Genomic DNA, 19,968 nt, shown 5'->3' on the forward strand with positions numbered 1-19,968 from the left:
AACAGTGTGGAATATTCAGTTGTGAGGAAATTCCATGACTGGACTTGTTGCAGAGGTGGCATCTTATCACAGTATCATGCTGGAATTCACTGAGCTCCTGGGAGCGATCCAGTCTTTCAAAAAGAATAGATCTATCTCACTTTCTTTATTTTTTTTTCCAACTTTGTTTTGTTGATTTCAACCATGACATACAAAGTTAGCAACAGCAAAGTCAATTTTGATTTCAGAACAATTGTATGTCCATCACACCCTCCAACCCCCCCATCCCGAATTCTCCCTCTTCCAGGTCCACACTAGACAAGACACCGCGAAGATCCAGTCGCCGCACATAAAAATATCTAAGCCACATCATCCAGTCACACACCCGTACACACATACCGCACACACAAAAGAAAATGAGTAACAAGCATAACAAAAACAAAAAAACAACTTTATAATGTTGCCTCTCTCAGTTCACTTCACTCTCAGGAAGTAAAGTAGTGGTGTCAACCAATACGAGAAATGATTTCCAGGTTTTGTTAAATTTCCTAATAGAACCTTTTAGTGAGAATCTAAGTTTTTCTAACTTTAAGTTAGTTAAAGAGGACTTCCTTCACCCAATGGTCATCAGTTGGGGGGTGGGGAAGCTTCCACTTCAACAGAATAAGCCTCCGAGCTAGTAGAGTGGTAAAGGCTAAGGCCTGTTTGATGGGGCTAAATACGTTTAAATTGGGGGGGAATGCCAAAAATTGCAGAGAGTTGGTTAGGAGGGACAGTCTGGCCATATGCTTGACTAAGTGTGTCGAAAATATCCCTCCAAAATGCACTTAGTTTAGAACAAGACCAAAACATGTGGACATGGTTTGCAGGTGATAGTCCACATCTGTTACAGGCATCACTAATGGTTCCATAGATTTTAGATAATTTTGCGTTTGTATAATGTACTTTATAGACCACCTTGCACTGAATCAAAGCATGATGGGCACAAATTAAGGACGAGTGAATCAATTTTAAAGCAGAATCCCACTGCTGTTCTGGCAGGGTTGTCTGTAACTCTTCCTCCCATCTCAGCTTAGTAGGAGAAATAGATTTGGAAACAAATGTATCTAGTATTTTATACAAGGCTGATATAAGTCTGTTTTCATGAGGGTTCGTCTGCAGGATGATATCCAGATTTTTTTCTGGAGGCCGATTGGGAAAATCAGGGAACTGTTCTTTTACAAAATCTCTAGCCTGAAGATAACGAAAAAATTGGAATTAGGCAGGTCGTATTTAGATGATAGGTCAGAAAAGGATAGAAAGGTGTCATGACTGTACAAGTCCTTAACAGTCCTAAGTCCTTTATCTTTCCAAATTCTAAAGGCCGCGTCAGTGTTTGAAGGTACAAGATTGCAATTCTTTAGTAAAGGTGTTAGCAAAGACGGCCCAAGTAGCCCAAAGTATTTTCTGAACTGTTGCCAATAGTTGCCGTTCCTTAGCTATTTGATTCTCCCAAACAAGGGTTGGAGAGATGGGGAGTGGTGAGCTGAGCAGTGATGGGAATAACAGCGTTACTTTTTTCAGTAACGAGTAATCTAACTAATTACTATTCCTATCGTTACAACGCCGTTACAGTTACTAACAAGAAAACGCGGTCCGTTCAACAAACAGACGGTTGAAGCTGTGTTCAGCTTACCACATCTTATATCAGTTGCACGGAAGTAGCTGACTACGTAAGTAATCTGGACACTACCCGGTTGTTCAGTCTGACGTCACTAGCCATGTCTGGGCCTAAACTCCGCTGCAGGTCCATATATCAAACGATCACTATGGCATTACTGAGAGTTGAAAAACTGTCTAAAGTCTTTCATCTTTAATAAAATGATCAGCGTTCTGCTCTACCAGGTGTAACAATTGAGTTTAACATCCAGGCATCCATGAAAACGGAATTTATGACATTTAACGGAGTTAGAAGTTAGCAGGGAGTTAGCTCGCTAGCTTCTATCTAAATACAATATAGCATGTCCTGACTGCGGGGTTTTGGAAACAAATTAAAACGTACAGCTCTGCTATCACTTCCAGCATAAATGAAGACAGAAAACTAAACAGCAGTGACGGTTGTAGGGTTACTGAAGTTGGGCTAACTGGTATATAATGATGTGCTACGTGACCACTAGCGACGTAGCTATGTTAGCATAATATAAACAACCTAACTTTTTTTCCACTCGATAAAAGTTAACGTGAGTGTTCTCGGTGGTCAGGAACAAATGTAATCGCATGGCAGGATGCTGTAAAAGGACCAAACTTCAGCCAGGAGAACAACTGAGATAATCCATCCACAATATGAGGTTAGTCATTCATATACTGCTGCATGGGCTGGGCTGTAGTTACATCCTAAGGTTTTAAAAACGAAGCTTAAATAAATGATTAGCGGTAATAAAAGCCGAGGGAGGTCAACAGGGATTACTGACTGTTTTAGGAGCTTTTTGAGATTAAATAGAAGAAAATACATAACATTAAACATGTTAACAACACAAAAGCCATATTAAACGCAGACTACTTTAGACCCGGAAGTAGGATTCGTCGCGTCATCACTGAACAACCGGACAGCTTTAAGCAGCTATGCGCACTCCCGCGGACGGTAATCACAATCACCGTCTAGCACATACCTTCCCAAAGTGTGGGGCCCGCCTAGGGGGGGCGCAGAGCCATTGCAGGGGGGGGAACAAAACGCTAGCACAGGGCGGCCACAGAAACACAAAGCATACAGGTAAAATAATCACACCGTGACGCCTTTGCCTTTGTAAATGGAGGGACAGTAACTCCATGTGTATATGTAAGCGTGTAATACCTGCAGAAAGTCAGATTAACAGCATTTCGTCTCTATCTGCTATTCTGCAATTCATCTCATGGAAAGAATAACGTGGCGCACAGCGTGACGTGAAAAAAGGCACTCACCTTTGACGTTGTGTGACGAACTCTGTATTCCTTGTCCACAGGAAAACGCAAAAAAGGAGTTTTAAAAAATCTCAGTTTTCGGTGATTCGAAACACCATTTACGTGTGGACGAAACAGCTGCATATTAGTAGTTTATTTTCTTACTACCTGTAATTTATTGCAGATTACTTGTATTTGCTTAATTGTTTACTAAATGTTTGAGGTGTGAAATAAACCGCAATGGAGCAAAATAAGGGTGTGTGTGGTTGGAGTATGTGTGCGTGCGTGTGGTGCGCGCGCGCACGCGCGGGAGGGGATGGGGGGACGCGAACATTTTTCTTGTAAAACAAAGGAGGGCCCAGCAAAAAAAGTTTGGGAAAGCTAGTCTAGCACAACACCTGGAGCTAAGGGGGCAAAACAATGGCATGAGTGCTGCTGTTTCACTCAGGAAGAATAAAGTAGTCGTGGTAAGCCAATCACATGACCACTTAAAGACAAAGCAACAAGGTGATATATACCAGTTTTTAAATTGTGTTTATAGGCCACGTAAAACCAGAGTCATGATAAACAATATATACGCAGCATTTTTTTCATCAATAGTTTTGTCACGTTTACTGTCTAAGGACAGCGCTAGCAAGCACTCTCTGCTTATGAGCCAAAAAACAAAAAAAAAAAACTGGGAAGTTTTAGGAGTGACAGAGAGAGAGAGCGAGAAAGCAGAAAAAGAGAGAGAGCGAGTTTTGAGATGTGAGAGATTTGTGATGTTTAGCGTGTTTGGGCTGTGTAATTAATGTGTTGTTTTGTGTAGTTACTGTAGTGTGTAGTGTTGTGGATAGTTTTGTGTCGTGTGTCAGAACAATGAGGCGACTGCTGTCTCCAGGTAGGAAAAAGGAGTGATACACCTGCTGCTGTCAGACCTGCAGGTATCAGGCTGTGATGTTCTCCTTTATAGTGGACAGAAATTATTGTTTTGGAGTGGCACAAATAATTTGTGTGGCATCTTATTGAATGCAGAACAGCTGATTGTTCTGTAAATAGTTTGAAATGGTTATTTAAAAAAAATCAAGGTAAAAGGTAAATGGATGCAAATAACTTTGTTGTTTGCAAAACTTGTGCATAGGATTTTAAAATTGACAAGTTATATTTGCATTTAAAGTTCTGAAATATGATTCATTAAACATGTTTGTGGTTGTTACAGTAAAAAATATAACTTTTTCTACTCTGATTTTATGTTGTTTGTGTGATTTTAGATCAATTGGGTTAATACAGTATGTCAAAATGAAAATGTAACTGTAAATTCAGACACGTGAGGTTGTGTTGAAAAGAATGATACCAAACAAGGCAAAGTAAATCGTTTTTAAAGGTAAAATGTGGAGGGAAAATCAAAAGTAGTTAAAAATGGCCAATTATACCCTGGAGGGTTAAATTATTATTATTTTTAAATAACAGATTAGTTAGTTTTCGAGTAATTAATTACTTTTAGAATATTGTAACTCAGTTACTAACTCAGTTACTTTTTTGAAGAAGTAACTAGTAACTATAATTAATTACTTTTTCAAAGTAACTTGCCCAACACTGGAGCTGAGTATTGATGATAGTAAGTAACAGCTAGATGCTGTTTCCATTTGTACCCGGGCCGGTACGGGGAGGTCATTGTGAACCCAATGTAAGAGTTTTTGCATGTTAGCTGCCCAATAGTAGTGTCTAAAATTGGGCAGGCGAAGACCACCGTCATTGAATAGATTTACAAACTCTAGCTTGTTTCCCACCCCACATGAAATGTGACAGAATCTTTTCTAACTTATTGAAGAATGCTTTAGTAAGAAGAAGGGACATGTTGAAAAAGATACAAGAATTTGGGGAGGACATTCATCTTTATCAGATTAACTCTGACAATGGTAGTGAAGTCCAATGGTCACAGTCTTTCCCAACGTTTTCTAATAGGGATAGAAAATTCTCCCTCATCATTTTAGGTATAGAAGAAGAAATAAAAACCCACAGATATCCAAATCTGGTTTCTGTCCACTTAAAGCAGGGGTCCCCAATCCCAGTCCATGTGGGCCGGTGTCCCTGCAGGTTTTAGATGTGTCCTTGATCCATCACAGCTGATTTAAATGGATAAATTACCTTCTCAACATGTCTTGAAGTTCTCCAGAGGCCTGGTAATGAACTAATCATGTGATTCAGGTGTGTTGACCCAGGGTGAGATCTAAAACCTGCAGGGACAGCGGCCCTCGTGGACTGGGATTGGGGACCCCTGTTCTATAGTCTTGCTAATGACCTACTAGGTGTGTTGCAACAGGGACACATGGAAAAGTTGCAGGACAGCGGCCCTCGAGGACTGGAGTTTGAGACCCCTGCCATATAGTATAGCTGCCAATGGACAGATTCAAGGTTTCGATGGTTACAACCTTGTGCAGTAAAGAGGATGTTGTATTACAAGATACAATAAGCCAGCTGATCGAGTTGTTTCACTAACTCATCTACACAAGACATTTTGTATCGCAGCCATGGGAGCTGACTTGAACTGACAACTTCAATCTCCATGTTTCAACTTTATTGTCAAAATAATTTAGAGTTAAATCTCGTAATTATGACTTTATTCTCAAAATCAGTTGCACATTGATGATTTTTGATGGCTACAGTCTAATTGTTTTATATTTCAACTTTCCCTCATATATTGTCTTAAAAGTCTGATGGATGATTATAAAGAAATTAAAGTTTTCCCCACATGCAGCTGAAACAGTCATGCCTTGAAAACATGCTTTCTTCTCACATTCATCCAGGCTGCTAAATTCTTCTGCTCTGTGGTGCTTTGTAGTTTCTTTACCTTTTTGTCATCTCGCTTAGACGTCCTGTCTTTTTTTTTTTTTAATTAAAGCAGACTTCAGCACTTCATCCTTTGTGATTGTAAATGCTTAAATAAAACAACTTGAAGAAACAGGTGTGACTCTCCTTTTCAACAATTTTAAGTACACATATATTTGTAAACTGTATACATACACAGCCTTCTGCTGCTTACATTCTTTCTATTTCATCTGTAGATATTTTGAACATCTTATATCTCTATTGTATTTCTTCTATTGTACCCATTGTAGTTCTTTATAGTTGTTTCTATTGCTTTTAAATAATCATTTATCCTATTTATGCATTTAAAGTGGATTTTTTCACAGCAAAGGAAGAATGTCATTGCACAGGGAAACAAATATCTTTACTCTGCATATGACAATAAAACTTTGATACACTAAATTATGTTTTTTTTCTTACGTGGCCCTCATTTAAAAGGTCCCCCCCCCCCCCTCTTTTTTCCCTTGCCCCTCCTCTCCTTCGGCCAAAGCAGGCACACCTTTCCCTCCGTGGTCCTCCAGCGTTTCTTACCTTCTTGTCGCTGCTTTGAGCCTCGTTGTCTGGCTGTGAACTCTCACCCCAGCTGCTTGGGAAATGTCATACAGGCAGAGGCCCGTGCTGCAGTAGGGGGGCGTAATAGGAGGAAAAAATAACATTTTCACTGCTCTCACTGCATCTTTTTTTATTCGCGTCTCTGAGGTGCAAGTGCCACATCCCCGCTACCAACACCACCAGCAGCAGCAGCAGCCGCCGATAACTAACCGCAGTCTCAATGCTCACCTCGCATTAGGACTGATATTTAAAAAAAAAAAAAAGAAAAGAAAAAATCCGTGCCAGACATGTGAGTAGCAAACCATCGCTTGTCGCTCTCCACTTACCCGGTGATTGCTGTGCGCTCTCGCTATTGTATCCTCACACCAACGAGAACAGATGGTCATTGAACTGTGTCGTTGTGCTTTTGGTGTCACTGTGCTGTTTTCGTGGCTGCACGATCGCGTTTGCGGGGCAGGCGGCAGCCTCGCTGGCGGCTTGTTTTGGGCTCTGCGTCGGCTTGGCTAATTGAGCAACGAGGCTGTGATTTTTCGGCTGTAAATAGCTCAGTGGGAGGGAGACCCATTCATTCAGTGGCCGTGTGATAAGTGTGTGTGATGTAGCTATTAGCTCTTTAGCCCGCTTGCACTCATCCCCCCCCCCCCCCCCCCTTCCAAGGTAGCCGTGGATTTGGTGTGGAGACAAAACCAGCCTGGTGTTTCCAGTCAGATGCGGAGGCCCAGGTTAGAGCGCACATAATGCGGCGGTGTTGATGTGAAATGTGTTTTTGGCCCCTCTGAGGAGCACAAACTGAGCTGGAACTACAAAGCTGATGCAGATGCGTGCACGGGGACGCAGGGGATCATGCAGGAGGTCTCGTTATTCGCTTGTGATCTGGGATGTACTTCAGTGCAAGGAACTCCCTGTACTTTTTTTTGACTGACTGTAGTATTCTTAAGTGTTCTGCGGGGTTTGTTTGGATTATTGCAACGATTCATTGGTGTACTTACTTCCTTTAAACGCCCCCCTTTTTTCTTTAAATCCCAAACTTCCACATTGGCATTACCGGAGCTGTCTATTTCCTCAATTCCTCTATTTCCCGCATTTGATTGGATGCTTTGGTTCTAGAAAGCTGGCATGATGAGTAGAAATATAACTGCAAGATACTGTGTTGCATTCTTAGGCTATAATTTGACTAATTAGGGTATTTACTCCATTATATATCTAGAAACACTACTGACATCCAGCCATTACACCGTCATCTCTAAACAGTCATGTTATTATTATTATTTTTAAATAACCTTAAGAATAAATAGTCTTATTACAGTTTTTGGTCCTCAAAGATTATAAAATAGCTACATGAAGTTCTGAATTTATTGCTTTTTGTAATTAAATTTGTCAGCATGTAATTGAAAGGTGATGGGAAACGTGCGGAGGAGGAGATGACATGCAACAGGTTCAGAGTTTTAAAACTCTGGGATGTTCACAATGACCAAACTCATGCTTTCCATATGGTTGAAGACAAGGTTCCTGCAATGATTTCCAACTCTTCTACTCCTCCGTCCCTCATGGTTTCAGGGGGAAGAACATTAATCCTCTTTGGAAGATGTCAATCCAGCAGACTAACTGGCTTGTGATGCCAATGCCCAGCAGAAGATCCTGGGACTGAGACGCGGATCCCTTTACACTGATGGCCTGGACTGAGTAAGTCATTCAGTGTTTGTTTATTTATTTTTATATGAGCGCTGTGTGTGATAGTGTTTGCTTCATCCGTGACAGGTTTCAGCTGGCCTGCTGAAGCTATGGGGAGCTGTTGGAGCTGTCTATACAGAGACCCCATCCGAGACAACCATCTCACCAAATTTAAGGTCAGGAATCCCCCAAAATCTTGTATATGTTTTTTTTTTTTTTCCCTCCTTACATAACAACTGTCCATTTGTGTCCATTTAAACTGTAGTAAACTGACGTGCCTTCCCCTTCACTTCACGTCATGCTGTTTCCGCCTCTGCTAGGTCACAAATGTAGACGATGAGGGCAACGAGCTGGGCTCTGGGATCATGGAGCTCACCCAAACTGAGCTCATTCTTCACACACGTAAGAGGGACGCCATCCGGTGGCCATATCTCTGCCTGCGTCGCTACGGCTATGACTCCAACCTGTTTTCTTTTGAGAGCGGCCGCCGCTGTCAGACCGGGCAGGGTGAGTAACATTTTCTCTGATTTTCTGCTTTGGTTACACGCCTGTAGAGTCGCTGTGGGAGTTGTTGTTGTTGTTTTGTACGTCTTTTTGTACTAACCTAGGTTGTCCTTGTAGTATCTTTAGGTGTGGGCCACTTTGGGTAATTTGAAAGGATTCAAATGTAAGTCATGCAATCTGCTCCAATTCATTGAACACTCATCAAAGGATGACTTGGTGTGTGTGTGTGTGTGTGTGTGTGTGTGTGTGTGTGTGTGTGTGTGTGTGTGGGGGGGTGTTTGTGAAATTAAATACAACTCTTATTTTAAAGGCAGTCAGAGGTGAGCTTGCGTGCTTACATTTGTGGAGAGCAGATTACTGTGTTCAAGAATTAGTTTGAAGAAAATCTGGAGCTTCAGGTGAAAAACAAAGCAGGGAGTTTTGACTTTTTCTCCTCAGCTCTGGACAAGAGCTGTGATGATCTGCGACACAGGAACTCAAATGGGACATAAACTGTTAACCGACGGCTATCCGTCGATGTCCACCCGACAGGAAAAAAATGTCAGTCTTTTGAAGCAAGTGATAGATGAAGTGACCGAAATTAATCCAGAAGTGAAACTGGTATTTTTGCATTGCACCACAAATCATGTGGTGTCATGTAAGTCGGTGCTAAATATTAACTGTAGTTGATGTAACTAAAATAATTAACTTGGTCGGACTTTGGCTTCACTGCTGGTCGAGCACTTCAAGTCCCTGCTGGATTTTTTTTATTCTCCTCTCAAAGAGGAGAAGTTTACCCACATGATGAAACATGCTCAGAAGATGTTGGCTCTCTTTGGATCTACCTTCATATGTGAACAAACATTCTCAGTGAGGAAGTTAAACAAATCCATATACAGAACCTCTCTGTGGCCATTTCCACCTGAGGCACTGAACCTGACTTTAATGCAGTTGTTCAAGTCCCAAAACAAACCAGACTTCTCTCTCAGTGATCGAGAAAAAAGGAACCGACCACCTCTGTAATATGGCCGATGTCTCTTTCAAGTAAGAAGAGACCTTTGTACGTCCTAAACGTGTTGTCATTGTGCTCTGGGTTTTTTTTTTTTTTTTTTTTTTTTTTTTTTAAATAGGAATCTTTGCATTCAAGTGTTCTCGGGCAGAAGAGATCTTTAATCTGCTCCAGGAGCTGATGCAGTGCAACAGCATCAACGTGGTGGAAGAGTCGATGATGATGAGTCGGAGCGGTCACACACCAGAGATGGACATGTCTCGCACACCACAGACACCCAACAGTGAGTCACACAACACCAAACGCGCACACAAACAAAAGGATGCACTTTGAGACTAATTGCAGATGTTAGATGCAGTAATCCGTCGCTAAATTTAGCAGAACTTCTACAAAAAAGGCTTTGCAACTTTATTTTGGAGTGTTTTTCTTAAGCTGATGAGCTATTTTCCCACACACTTTCTCAGAGTGATGAGTCTATCACCATCTTTACTTCTGAATGACTCAGCCTCTTTAGGAAACTCTTTTTATACCAAGTCATGCTACCGAGCTGTTGCCAGTTAACCTATTAAACGGTTTCTTTGAGTCTTTGGTTGCCACTGTTTAAACAGTTCCTGGCATCAAAATGAGATGAAACGGCTGCCTGATAAGTTAAATGCCTAATCAGTGTGTGAGAAATGGAGGTTTCCATGTCACATTCTTCTAAATGACATATTAGACCTTTTCATTCTTGAAATGCTTAATCTTGAACTCATAATTGAAGAAAAGTTGTCAGTTTCTGGAGGAAAAACAAATGAGCCTCTTTTCCCCATTAGGAGTTTTATGAGACGCCTTTCAGGTTATGAAGTTTGCCCCAGTTTTGTCATATTTGTTTACAGTCTCTGCTACTTTAGTGAGAGGCAGGTAGCCTGTCCAGGGCCTAATAGCAAAGTGGAACGCTTACTGAGGAGCCTTTAGGTTAAAGAGCCCAAGATTTCCATTCAAAATCAGTGAACACCAAAACAGAGCCAGAAGAGAGTCAGTGTTGAGCAGTCATGTTGCTCATTAACGGTTGCATGTGTTAAAGAAGACAACAGTTTGGCAACAGGTTCACTATTTGAAGGTAAAATAGTTTCTACTGCCCCCAAGTGGCGACAACATCAATTGCTTCAGGTTTAACCAACAAATGCGTAGTGACATCTCATCTCATTTCACACTTTGAAGCGTAACACAGCCAGAAAGACTTGCTTTCATTATTACATTTACATTACTGTATTAGGAAAAGACACTACCATGTCAGCTAACTGAACCTCTGTAAATGCACTTCAAGCATTCCTTCAAGCACTTCAAATGGTCCTAAAAATGGATATCACTGTTATCCTCTTTGGCTGGAGGATAAAACAAAAAAAAACAAAACATGAAAAATCAAAACATTGTCATATTTTATTTTTGATTGTGAAAGTGCTGCTGGTCTTAAAAGGTTTGCTTTGGTGAAGTTCCTTCTTCTTTGGTGATATGTTATTCTTGTTGATATAATCCCTTTTTAATGTTGTGGGTTTTTTTTGTTTTTTGTTTGTTTGTTTTTTTATGTATCCACTGATTTACTGCAAAAAGGATTTTAAATAACACTTTAACATTTAATACTTTACGTGACAGCCTCACTTGATTTATTTATTTATTTTTCTTTACCTGTACCAGCTCCAGCATTTCCTATCCAGGCTTTTCCCAATGGATACCCTGGTTATCCAATCAGAGGAGATTCCTCTCAACCATCGATTGCTGATGATCATGGACATAGCCTCATGGGTTTGGAAGACCAGGTGAGACCTCTGAGTGCGCTTTTAACTGGACTTTAGCTGTGCTGTTTCGCCAATGTAACAAAGTCTTTATTTTCTCTTACAGACCCACACCTATGTAAATACTGTGAGCATGGAGGGGGATCTTTCCATGCGTCATTGTGTGCACTCTCTACCTGAGGTACGGCCTAGCACTTTTCCTGAAACAACACGGGGAGCCATGCCTGTAGGGGGCCAAGGAAATCCGCAGTCCAACCTGCGGTGCTGTCCCCTCGAGGAGCATAAAGATCCTCAGGTGTTCCTACAGACGTCCTCGCAGGAGGTCAAATTCATGCTGGGTCCCACTCCAGCGCAACGGCATCTGCTGGAGAGAGAGAGGGAGAGGCACGGGCACAATCCTCACAACCTTCAGCCAGTAGAGGGCGCAGCAAGCTCAGAGACGGAAGGAGACGAGCCCTCTATGCACCTGTGCAACTCTCACTCCTACCACCATTTCCATCATCACATGCACCGGCACCTGGGCCATGAGCACCAGGAGGGCTGCCAGAGTGGCGAGCTCACGTACGAGAATATCAACGGCCTGCGAAGTGGCCGTAAGCAGCGTCTGAGTCCCAGCAGCGTGTCGCAATCCGTAGGTTCAAGCAGCAGTAGCAGCACCGGGGACAGTCATTCTCACTCCCTCTTACACGGTCACGGGCCGACATCGCTACCCCCGCAGGGGTACTCCTGTGAGAGGGGCATGGGTGGAGCTCATCGTCGGACAGCTCTGCTTAACTACGAGAACTTACCCTCTCTGCCGCCGGTGTGGGAGTACAGCGCTCTCCAGCGGGATGATGAGCAGGAAGAGGAAGACGATGACCAGGATGATGAGGAATATGAAGAAGAAGAGGAAGATTTTGATGAGTACGAATTCTCAGAAGGCCCCGGGACACCCAATGGTTACCATCAAGACGGCCGGGGCATACACAGAGACGCCCTGCAGAACTATGTCAACACAGAGCAGGTTCAGCCTCCCCGGCTTCGACACGCCTGCCCCCCGCATCCACGGCCGTGTCACCCAGACAGAGGGGGGCGAATATTTAGCTTTGATTTCCGCAGACGATCGAGGTCAGGGGTTGGAGGTTGTGAGCACAGCCACATGCCTCCTTCGCGGCAGCTGAATTACATCCAGGTGGACCTGGAAGGAGAGCCTCCCTGCCAAGCCCTCAGCAGCGGGGGTGCCCAGACCCAGCCACAGCACCAGCGCCTACCACCCAAAAAATGTGGTCCGCAGGCACCCCGGCGCAGCGAATGCTACGCAGTCATTGACCTAAAGAAGACCGCTGCCATGTCCAACCTGCAGAAAGCTCTGCCCAGGGATGATGGGACTTCCAGAAAGACTCGCCACAACAGCACAGACCTGCCTCTGTAAATGGTGTTCGAACTGAGAAGGAGCAATGAAGACAGATGAAGGCTTATCCTCATCTTAGCACACTGGACCCTTCACTGTCATCCATCCATTCAACTGTCGGGCTGATCAGTACAGTACAGGTACCTAATTAGAAACTTACTGAAACCTAACTGTGCATATACAAGCAAAAGAGAAATCTCTGAGGAGAATTTGCCATTTTATTTTGTGTTGTCAGATATTTGGTGTAAAGCTCTCTGGAGAAATCTGCATTTTTTTTGTTGCAGATAATTGCTGGATATTTGAATATTATTATATCTAACCATAAAGTCACATATGTGTATGTAAAATATATGTATATTTGACTTTTGGCTTAGTTTGGTCGAGAGTTTAGCAGAGAGTTATACGTAGAAGCAGTCGTTGCCATAATGTTTTAGTGCAAATCTTTTAAAACCATCCACACTCATAAATGTTGTTGCTCCTATCATATAGTTTGCCAAACACTTTGAGTGTCAGAGTTATGAACCTCATCTCCGAAATTATGTTGTTAGCATGAAGGATGGTAATGGTTCCTCCCAGATACTGGTCAATGTTCATACCTCATCAAAAGCACTTAAATCTAATGTTGTGGCTAGTAGAAGAGACCATTATTTGTTACTATATGCCTATAGAGCATTTTGCACACAATCCTATGGAATTGTATTTCATCTTTTTTTTTTTTTTTTTTTTCCCTTTTTTAAGGAGTTATTTAGTTCAGTCCTAGCTTAAAAAAATGATGGCTTAAACAAATCGAAGAGAATGTGATATTTGAAGAAATATACTAAACTAAATGATGGTGAAAGTAGCACACATGCATTAAATGAGCTTTAGCTCCCTCCTGTCAACATGCAGCAATTGAAAAAGTAGCATATCAACTTTGATCACACCTCCTGCTTATCATCTCAAACCTGCAGGAGGTTCACGCTTGTCACGTTGCACTTTTGACCCTGGGCCGCTGAAACGCTCTTTGTCACCACTCCCGCGCCACTGGAGCCACAGGTTGTGTCCTTTTACCAAAAACAGGGGTTCAAATATTTCCCGGAGATAATAATGTAGATAGTTTATTTAAATGTTCTTGAAAGAGATGCTGATAACCTCAAATCGTGGCATTAAGCTATAACCTCACACAAAATGTTGTCAGTTATCAGGTACGGATGTTCTGTTTGAAAAGGGTTGTCGCAAAATCATCCACTGAAGATTTTTGTGAGAGAAATTGTCAACCAATTAACAGATATTTATTTATTTATTTATTTATTTATTTCACTTTAATTTATTCTCTCTCTCTCTTTTTTTGTTTTGTTTTGTTTTCCACGTGACGACCAGCGTTTTGTAGTCCAGTTGGTAATATGGAGACCAAAGTTTCACCTCAGATTACCACTGGACACTGATGTATTACTGTTATAACTGTGCTTAATTATATTTTAAACAAAAGAAAGACTGTATTTATATTTTAAGTGCCAAAACTTAATTCCAAACTGTACGATGAATAAAATCAAATGTGCCATTTGGGTTGGTAGAAATCTATAGGACAGAAAGGCATAAGAGGAGAACAGTCAGAAGACAAAAAGGAAAAAAGAAAATCCTGCTTTTTAAGGATAACACAAGCTAAAATAATAAAATCTGCACATTCCACCTCATCCACATCGACAGCCATTTCGAAGGGGCATATAAGAATGGTAATCTTGTGGTCTGATAATCACTGTTAGGGTGGTTTTTATGCTGCTACTTGTACATACTGACAGTAGCCCATGTAAGCTACATGAAAAAAAATGTGATGTCAGATCCTTATCATATCGTTGATAGAAGTAGCATTGTTGTGTTCTCCTGAGATTTTTTGTTTTGTTTTGTTTTCTCAGAGCTGTAGAAATGTCACGTACCATTTAATTGAATGTTTTATTTGACCAATATTTCATGTAATCGAGATTGTTTTCTGATTAACTAACTGTCTGGTATGGGGAGAGTTAATGGAAGCACACAGATCTCTTTCTTTGTTCTGCTTTTTTTTTTTTTTTTTTTTTTTTTTAAATGAGCGTTCACATCAGGGTGATGTTTTCAGCCTATAAAGGAAGGCCAGATGTTCTATGTTTACACATGTGCGGGCCTTCAGATGCAGATGTATTGTGGCATTAAGCTGAAGTTGGTCTTTTTTTTTTTTTTTTTTTTTTTTTTTTTCCACGCATTTTTCTAAGCATTTCCATTAAATGAGACAAATGTATTTTTTTAACATCTGTGCATGAATTGAAGTATTCAAGCTGAGTGGAAACAACCTTTTAAAATGTGTTAAGAATAAACAGAGCCCAACCAATTTATTGTTGTGCAGATGTTATCGGACGATATTAGCTGTTTGCTGATATATTAGTGTTAGGGTTTATAATTTTCAATAAATAAAAATTAAAAAGGTAGAGAAGAGACAAAAAAAAACACCCTTCAACCATGCTGTTGATGTTGCATGGTTTGTCCAACAGAGGGCACTCAACAGCAACAAAACAACCAGCTGATCCAAACAGAGTTGGCCAGAGTGTAAAGTCATAAATAAATAACAAGAAAAAAAAATGCTGGGTAATTCTTTTTGTTTAATGTGCCTGAAAGAGAGAAAACAAAATAAATGTTTATATTGCAGTATTGGATATTAGTATCTTAAAAATTTGTAAGGACTCTTATGTGCTTACGTGAAGCTGAAACCTAAAACCTAAATTCTTCTGTTCCCTGAAACTATATATTATCATATTTCAATTCCCACTTCAGATATTTTCCTCAAATAGAAAAACAAAACAGAAATAAAAACTTGTGTGAACCATTATAGATGTAAAATTTTGAATTATTGCTCAAATATTGTTGTACTACTGTTACTTTCAAGATAAAGTAGTAAATGTTCAGATTTTCTAAAATTTGATAATATGTAACCAGCAAGTTTTTTTGTTTTTTTATAAAAATATTTTTGCCCTAATTACTTATTTAAAATCTTCAGATAATTAGTTAAAAGATGGCTACCAATATAAAAAAAATCTGCTACTAATGTTTTATTTTAAGTGATCAAAAGGATTTTACAACAACAAATGTTATCTATCATTTTTTTTAACAATCCATTTAAAACTACAAACATTAAACCTGAAACTGTGAAACTCTCAAATGATTGACAAAGCAGTTAATCAGCTTTCATTGTAGTAAAATAAGTGTAACTTAGCTTCCTAACTTTACATAAAAGTTGCTTGTTGTTTTTGATTTTGTTCTTTGACAAAAAAACACGTTAACTCTCCTATTTATAAAGGGGGGGGAAAAAAAAAAGACCAACTTGTAGCTGCCGTTTTTGCTAGATTTGTGAGGACATTGTTGTGATACATCAGAGGGATGTTTACATTTTTTGCAATAATATGTAATTCATTGTTTTGCCAATCCAAATTGGACCAATATTTGAAGATTATTGAAATGTATAGTCTAAAGAAGTGTGGTCTTAATGTATTTAATCATGTTTGTCTATGAATCTTATTATTTGAGATACAATGTTCATTTGTCAGCCTCAGTAGAGTGAATTTAACTTTAAAAAGAAAAATGTTTTCTTGACTGTCAGTTAGCTCAACATGAACAGTGCCATATATTATGTTACCATTGCCAATACTTCAGAGTTTATTGCATTACATTTTTCAAAGCTGTGGTGATGTATCATAAACGACTCCGTAAGTCAATCATTCATTTTCTCAGAATAATGTTACGTGTGGTTTTATAGGTGTTATAAAATTCTGCACCATTACCGTGATTGCCACTGTTTATTGATTAATAATCAATGACGTTTAAGTAATTGTTTTTCAAATCATTCAGCTTCAAAATACTCGCTGCTGAGGTCAAACGAACTCGGGGGCCATAAGATAACGGCACCCACCTCATTACTCACTGTGATTGGCCTGGTGCCGATGCTATCTCAAGCATTTACTTTTCATAAACTTTAGTATTTATGCCTAAGGCATGATTCACACAGGTGTCTATGAGGTTGTCAGTGTGGTGTGGTTGTTTCTGCTTGTGCAATCTGCAGGGCAAGTGGCAACGAGTCCTCCCATTAGGTTCCCCAAAACAGCATTTATTTGAAGGGGTTGTTTTAAAATAAAAGTCAAAATAAAAATAATATATATTCTTTGTGTTTACTGTGAAAGCGTAATTGCATACCTTATCCATTAAAAAATAAAAAAATAAAATCTTGTTGTGCCTTGCATTTTCAAGCTGAAGAAATATCTTTACTGCCATTGATTGTAGCATCCTGATGGAGAAAAGAAAGTCAGCACCTCTTGAAGGTTTGGAGACAGAAAGCAAAATAGCCTTTTAGTCTTTTGTGTTGTACTTTGTAGTCAATCCTGATGGTCAATCACTGTATTTTTTTTTTCCCTCTTTATTTTTCTTAAATGAAGTTTGTTAAAAGAGAAGTTTGGCATTTTCGGAAAAATGAATATTTGCTTTCTTACTAAGAGTTAGATTGATGCCACAGACACTTATGTGATGTGAAAGATGTAGACATAGGTTTGTGAAGCCCTGGTTTGAAGCCTCAATTTTAGCATGTCATCTGCTGCCATGATGGGTTTTTTTATTTGGCACATTTTGAACAGAGGGTGACATGCTAATTTATCAGCTAACGCTGGCAATCTTGGGTAACTTGGAGAGCACATTGGTGTTAAGTAACATAACACTAAAATACTAAAAGAAAATTAAAAAAAAATAGAATTTCATTTTGTTTTTGTTTTTTTTAAATACTATTTTACTGTTTAATTATTTGAAAAAGCATAGGGGAAGGCTAGTAGACAGCTAATGCTAGCAGCCACTTGTGTTGGTAGGCTAACTACCTTTTAAAATGCTGTTATAAAAATATTCATAACTCACCACTTTAGAGTTGTTATGAAGTGATAAATTGATTCATTTTTATTTTATTTTAGTTTACACGGTTTAAAAATGCTTATTTATCCTGAATGACTTGCCAGTTCAGCAGCTTTATATGTGTTAAAATGATAAGGTTTATCATGCTCCCACCTAGCTTAGCTCAACTTGACTTAGAGACTGAAAAGCATCCTATCTTTATTTGCAGGCGCTCTGCTTGTCAAAGTCCTGCTCAGCTGATTTTGTGTTTTTAAAGCCAAATGAATATAAAAATGGACGTTCAGGAGCAAAGAGGAGTACTGTCAGTGAAGTTAAGCTATCTAGAATGACTACTGTACATAAGAAGCATACTGTGGTAGTATTATGAATCGTTTCTGTCTGACAAAATGTTTAAGTTTGAAACACGTGGATAAAATGTCTATTTTTAATCTTTTCTGAAGGTGTCATTATAGTTGAAGAAAAGAGACATACGCTTGATTAATTTCTGAGACTTCTCGGAGAAATCCAGTTTGCCAGCTCAAGTTTGGGTATTAAAATGTGAATTCACATTATTAACAGCATTGTTAAATTTTTTTATTTTATTTTAATTTGATTATTTTATTTGTTAAGCACTGTAGTTAAAATAGAAATTGCCGAGGCTCAGAGGTGTTGCTTGGCAGATTCCACTACCTTTGGACTTAAACAGGGCAGCTGCTTCAAGTAGCTGACAATCTTCACGCTGAACTAGCAGTCTGCAAGTGGCAGCTTTATATTTACTGTAAAGACATGAGATTGGTGGTGTTCTCATCCAACTCTTGAAGGCAGATAAAGCATTTTTCCTAAAAATGTGGGACCATTCTTTTAAGTTGTTGAAATTGAATCTGAATATTTCAGAGTTTTTATTTGAGCCAACTTGAGACGCACAGTGATTTGTAAAAGTCTGAGCAGTGAAAAAGCCAAACTCAGTATGACTGGAAAGGTGTGAATCATGACTAGTGTGTTGTGCAGCATGCATCGTCGATTATAAGTAAAGATTATTGTCTTTGTCATCTAACCGTCAGGTGACTGATTTCCCATCAGCTGCAGCTTCTGTAGGTATAGCTGAATGAGGAAATAAAACATCATTTTTGTTGTTTGTTTGTTTTTTTAATTTTTTTTTTTTTTTTGGGGGGGGGGGGTTGTATATGAATCATGTGTTGGGTTTAAAGAATACAGTGGGAACAGAAAGGCCAGCAGTTATACATCACATCGTCTTCATCAGTGCTTTCCATGAATATTCATAAAAATGGCATATTGTAACACCTCAACTTCTCGTTCATGCTACAAGATCTTTGTCAAAAATATAGAAAAGCATCAGAAAACTGTAATATCATTATTGTTATTATTATTATTGTGTATTTTTATTTTTATTTTAAATCTGGTTTGTTTTCGTCCGGGTGTAATTGCCACCGGGGGTGATGTACATGTACGGGTCTGAGCTGTACATTTTTTTTTGTGACTGATTTGTGTATTTACATACAGTTTGGGCTAACTTTGTGACTATTATATGAATTTATGAATTGAATGAGTGCCAAATATGCTTGAGCATGACAAAATCTGGGACCTGCAAGGAGCTGCAGGCACTCTGACTCATCAGAGTGATGCCTGAGTGACTCACTGCTGTTGTAGACTCTCCTTGAGTTTTGAATGCACAGCTGAAGGTTTAATCATGCTTAATATTTTTTATGAAAATGAGGGGGGGGACTTCTTTATGTTTTGGTCTCAGTTTGAAAAACTTTCTTCAGATATTTGTTGTACGTTTCTGTGTCCAATCATGGCTTATTAATGAGTATGCAGTGATGGTCTTATCATGCTGCCATTAGAGGTTATTATAAAAAGCTTCATTTGTTGAGATGTCAAAAAAGTCATTTTGGGTCATTTTCATTCTTAAATCATTCCACACAGAGACGCGTTGTATGTTATCTAAACTCCTCTTCATCCCAAAAATAAGGTGAGCCTGACATCTGGTGAATTTTACCCTGAATTTTATCAAATATAGAGTGTGGATTTGTCCAAAATGTAAAAGTAAATGTAATTCTAATAATAAAATGAAGCTATGGAAAAAAACAAACAAACAAAAAAAACTCCGCTGTGCACTAAATGGTGTCTGTTTTTTCTTCATGTCGACATATCAGTAGCAAAGCTTTTTCCCCTCCAGGATCATGTGCCTCGTTGTTCTTACATTATGGCATTTACTGAATTTTTTTTTTTTTTTTACAATCAGAGTTTAAGAATTAAAGAAAAGTGGGGAAGATGTGATTAACGTCATAAGAAACCTGATAACTTTAAGAAGAGAAAAGCTTTGTTCCACAAGCATGTGAAACTGTCCTTATGAAATGCCTGTAATACAATACCCAAAGCGCTGCATTGAAGATCATTCATCCTTAGGCACGGAAGCTAAGAGGTGAGCTGACAGGAATGCCTTTAGTCAACGGAGA

At 39.5% G+C, this 19,968-nt stretch overlaps 1 protein-coding gene across 3 annotated transcripts; it reads left to right on the top strand.

Annotated features, from left to right (window-relative positions):
• The first annotated feature begins 85 nt into the window (after positions 1-85).
• Positions 86-16,772, top strand: frs3 (fibroblast growth factor receptor substrate 3). 3 transcript variants are annotated; one of them, XM_082533003.1, is made up of 7 exons: positions 86-2,306; positions 7,852-7,977; positions 8,053-8,141; positions 8,286-8,472; positions 9,579-9,740; positions 11,132-11,253; positions 11,336-16,772. In XM_082533003.1, the coding sequence occupies exons 3-7, from the start codon at positions 8,076-8,078 to the stop codon at positions 12,638-12,640; spliced, it is 1,842 nt and encodes a 613-aa protein (XP_082389129.1). In that variant the 5' UTR covers positions 86-2,306; positions 7,852-7,977; positions 8,053-8,075; the 3' UTR covers positions 12,641-16,772. The 3 variants fall into 3 exon arrangements, with proteins under 3 accessions (XP_082389129.1, XP_082389127.1, XP_082389128.1); XM_082533001.1 differs by lacking the exon at positions 86-2,306 and adding an exon at positions 6,216-6,583; XM_082533002.1 differs by lacking the exon at positions 86-2,306 and adding an exon at positions 6,604-7,016.
• The last annotated feature ends 3,196 nt before the right edge of the window (positions 16,773-19,968 follow it).

The sequence above is a fragment of the Aulonocara stuartgranti genome (genome assembly GCF_965226115.1).
Source record: "Aulonocara stuartgranti genome assembly, chromosome: 5".
NCBI lineage: Eukaryota > Metazoa > Chordata > Actinopteri > Cichliformes > Cichlidae > Aulonocara > Aulonocara stuartgranti.

What these genes read in the sequence shown, in the direction of transcription:
- frs3 (XM_082533003.1), top strand. Translation starts at nt 8,076, where the DNA reads ATGGGGAGCTGTTGGAGCTGTCTATACAGAGACCCCATCCGAGACAAC. An exon ending in ACCATCTCACCAAATTTAAG is followed by an intron (nt 8,142 to 8,285) that starts GTCAGGAATCCC and finishes CGCCTCTGCTAG; the next exon opens with GTCACAAATGTAGACGATGA. An exon ending in CACACCACAGACACCCAACA is followed by an intron (nt 9,741 to 11,131) that starts GTGAGTCACACA and finishes TACCTGTACCAG; the next exon opens with CTCCAGCATTTCCTATCCAG.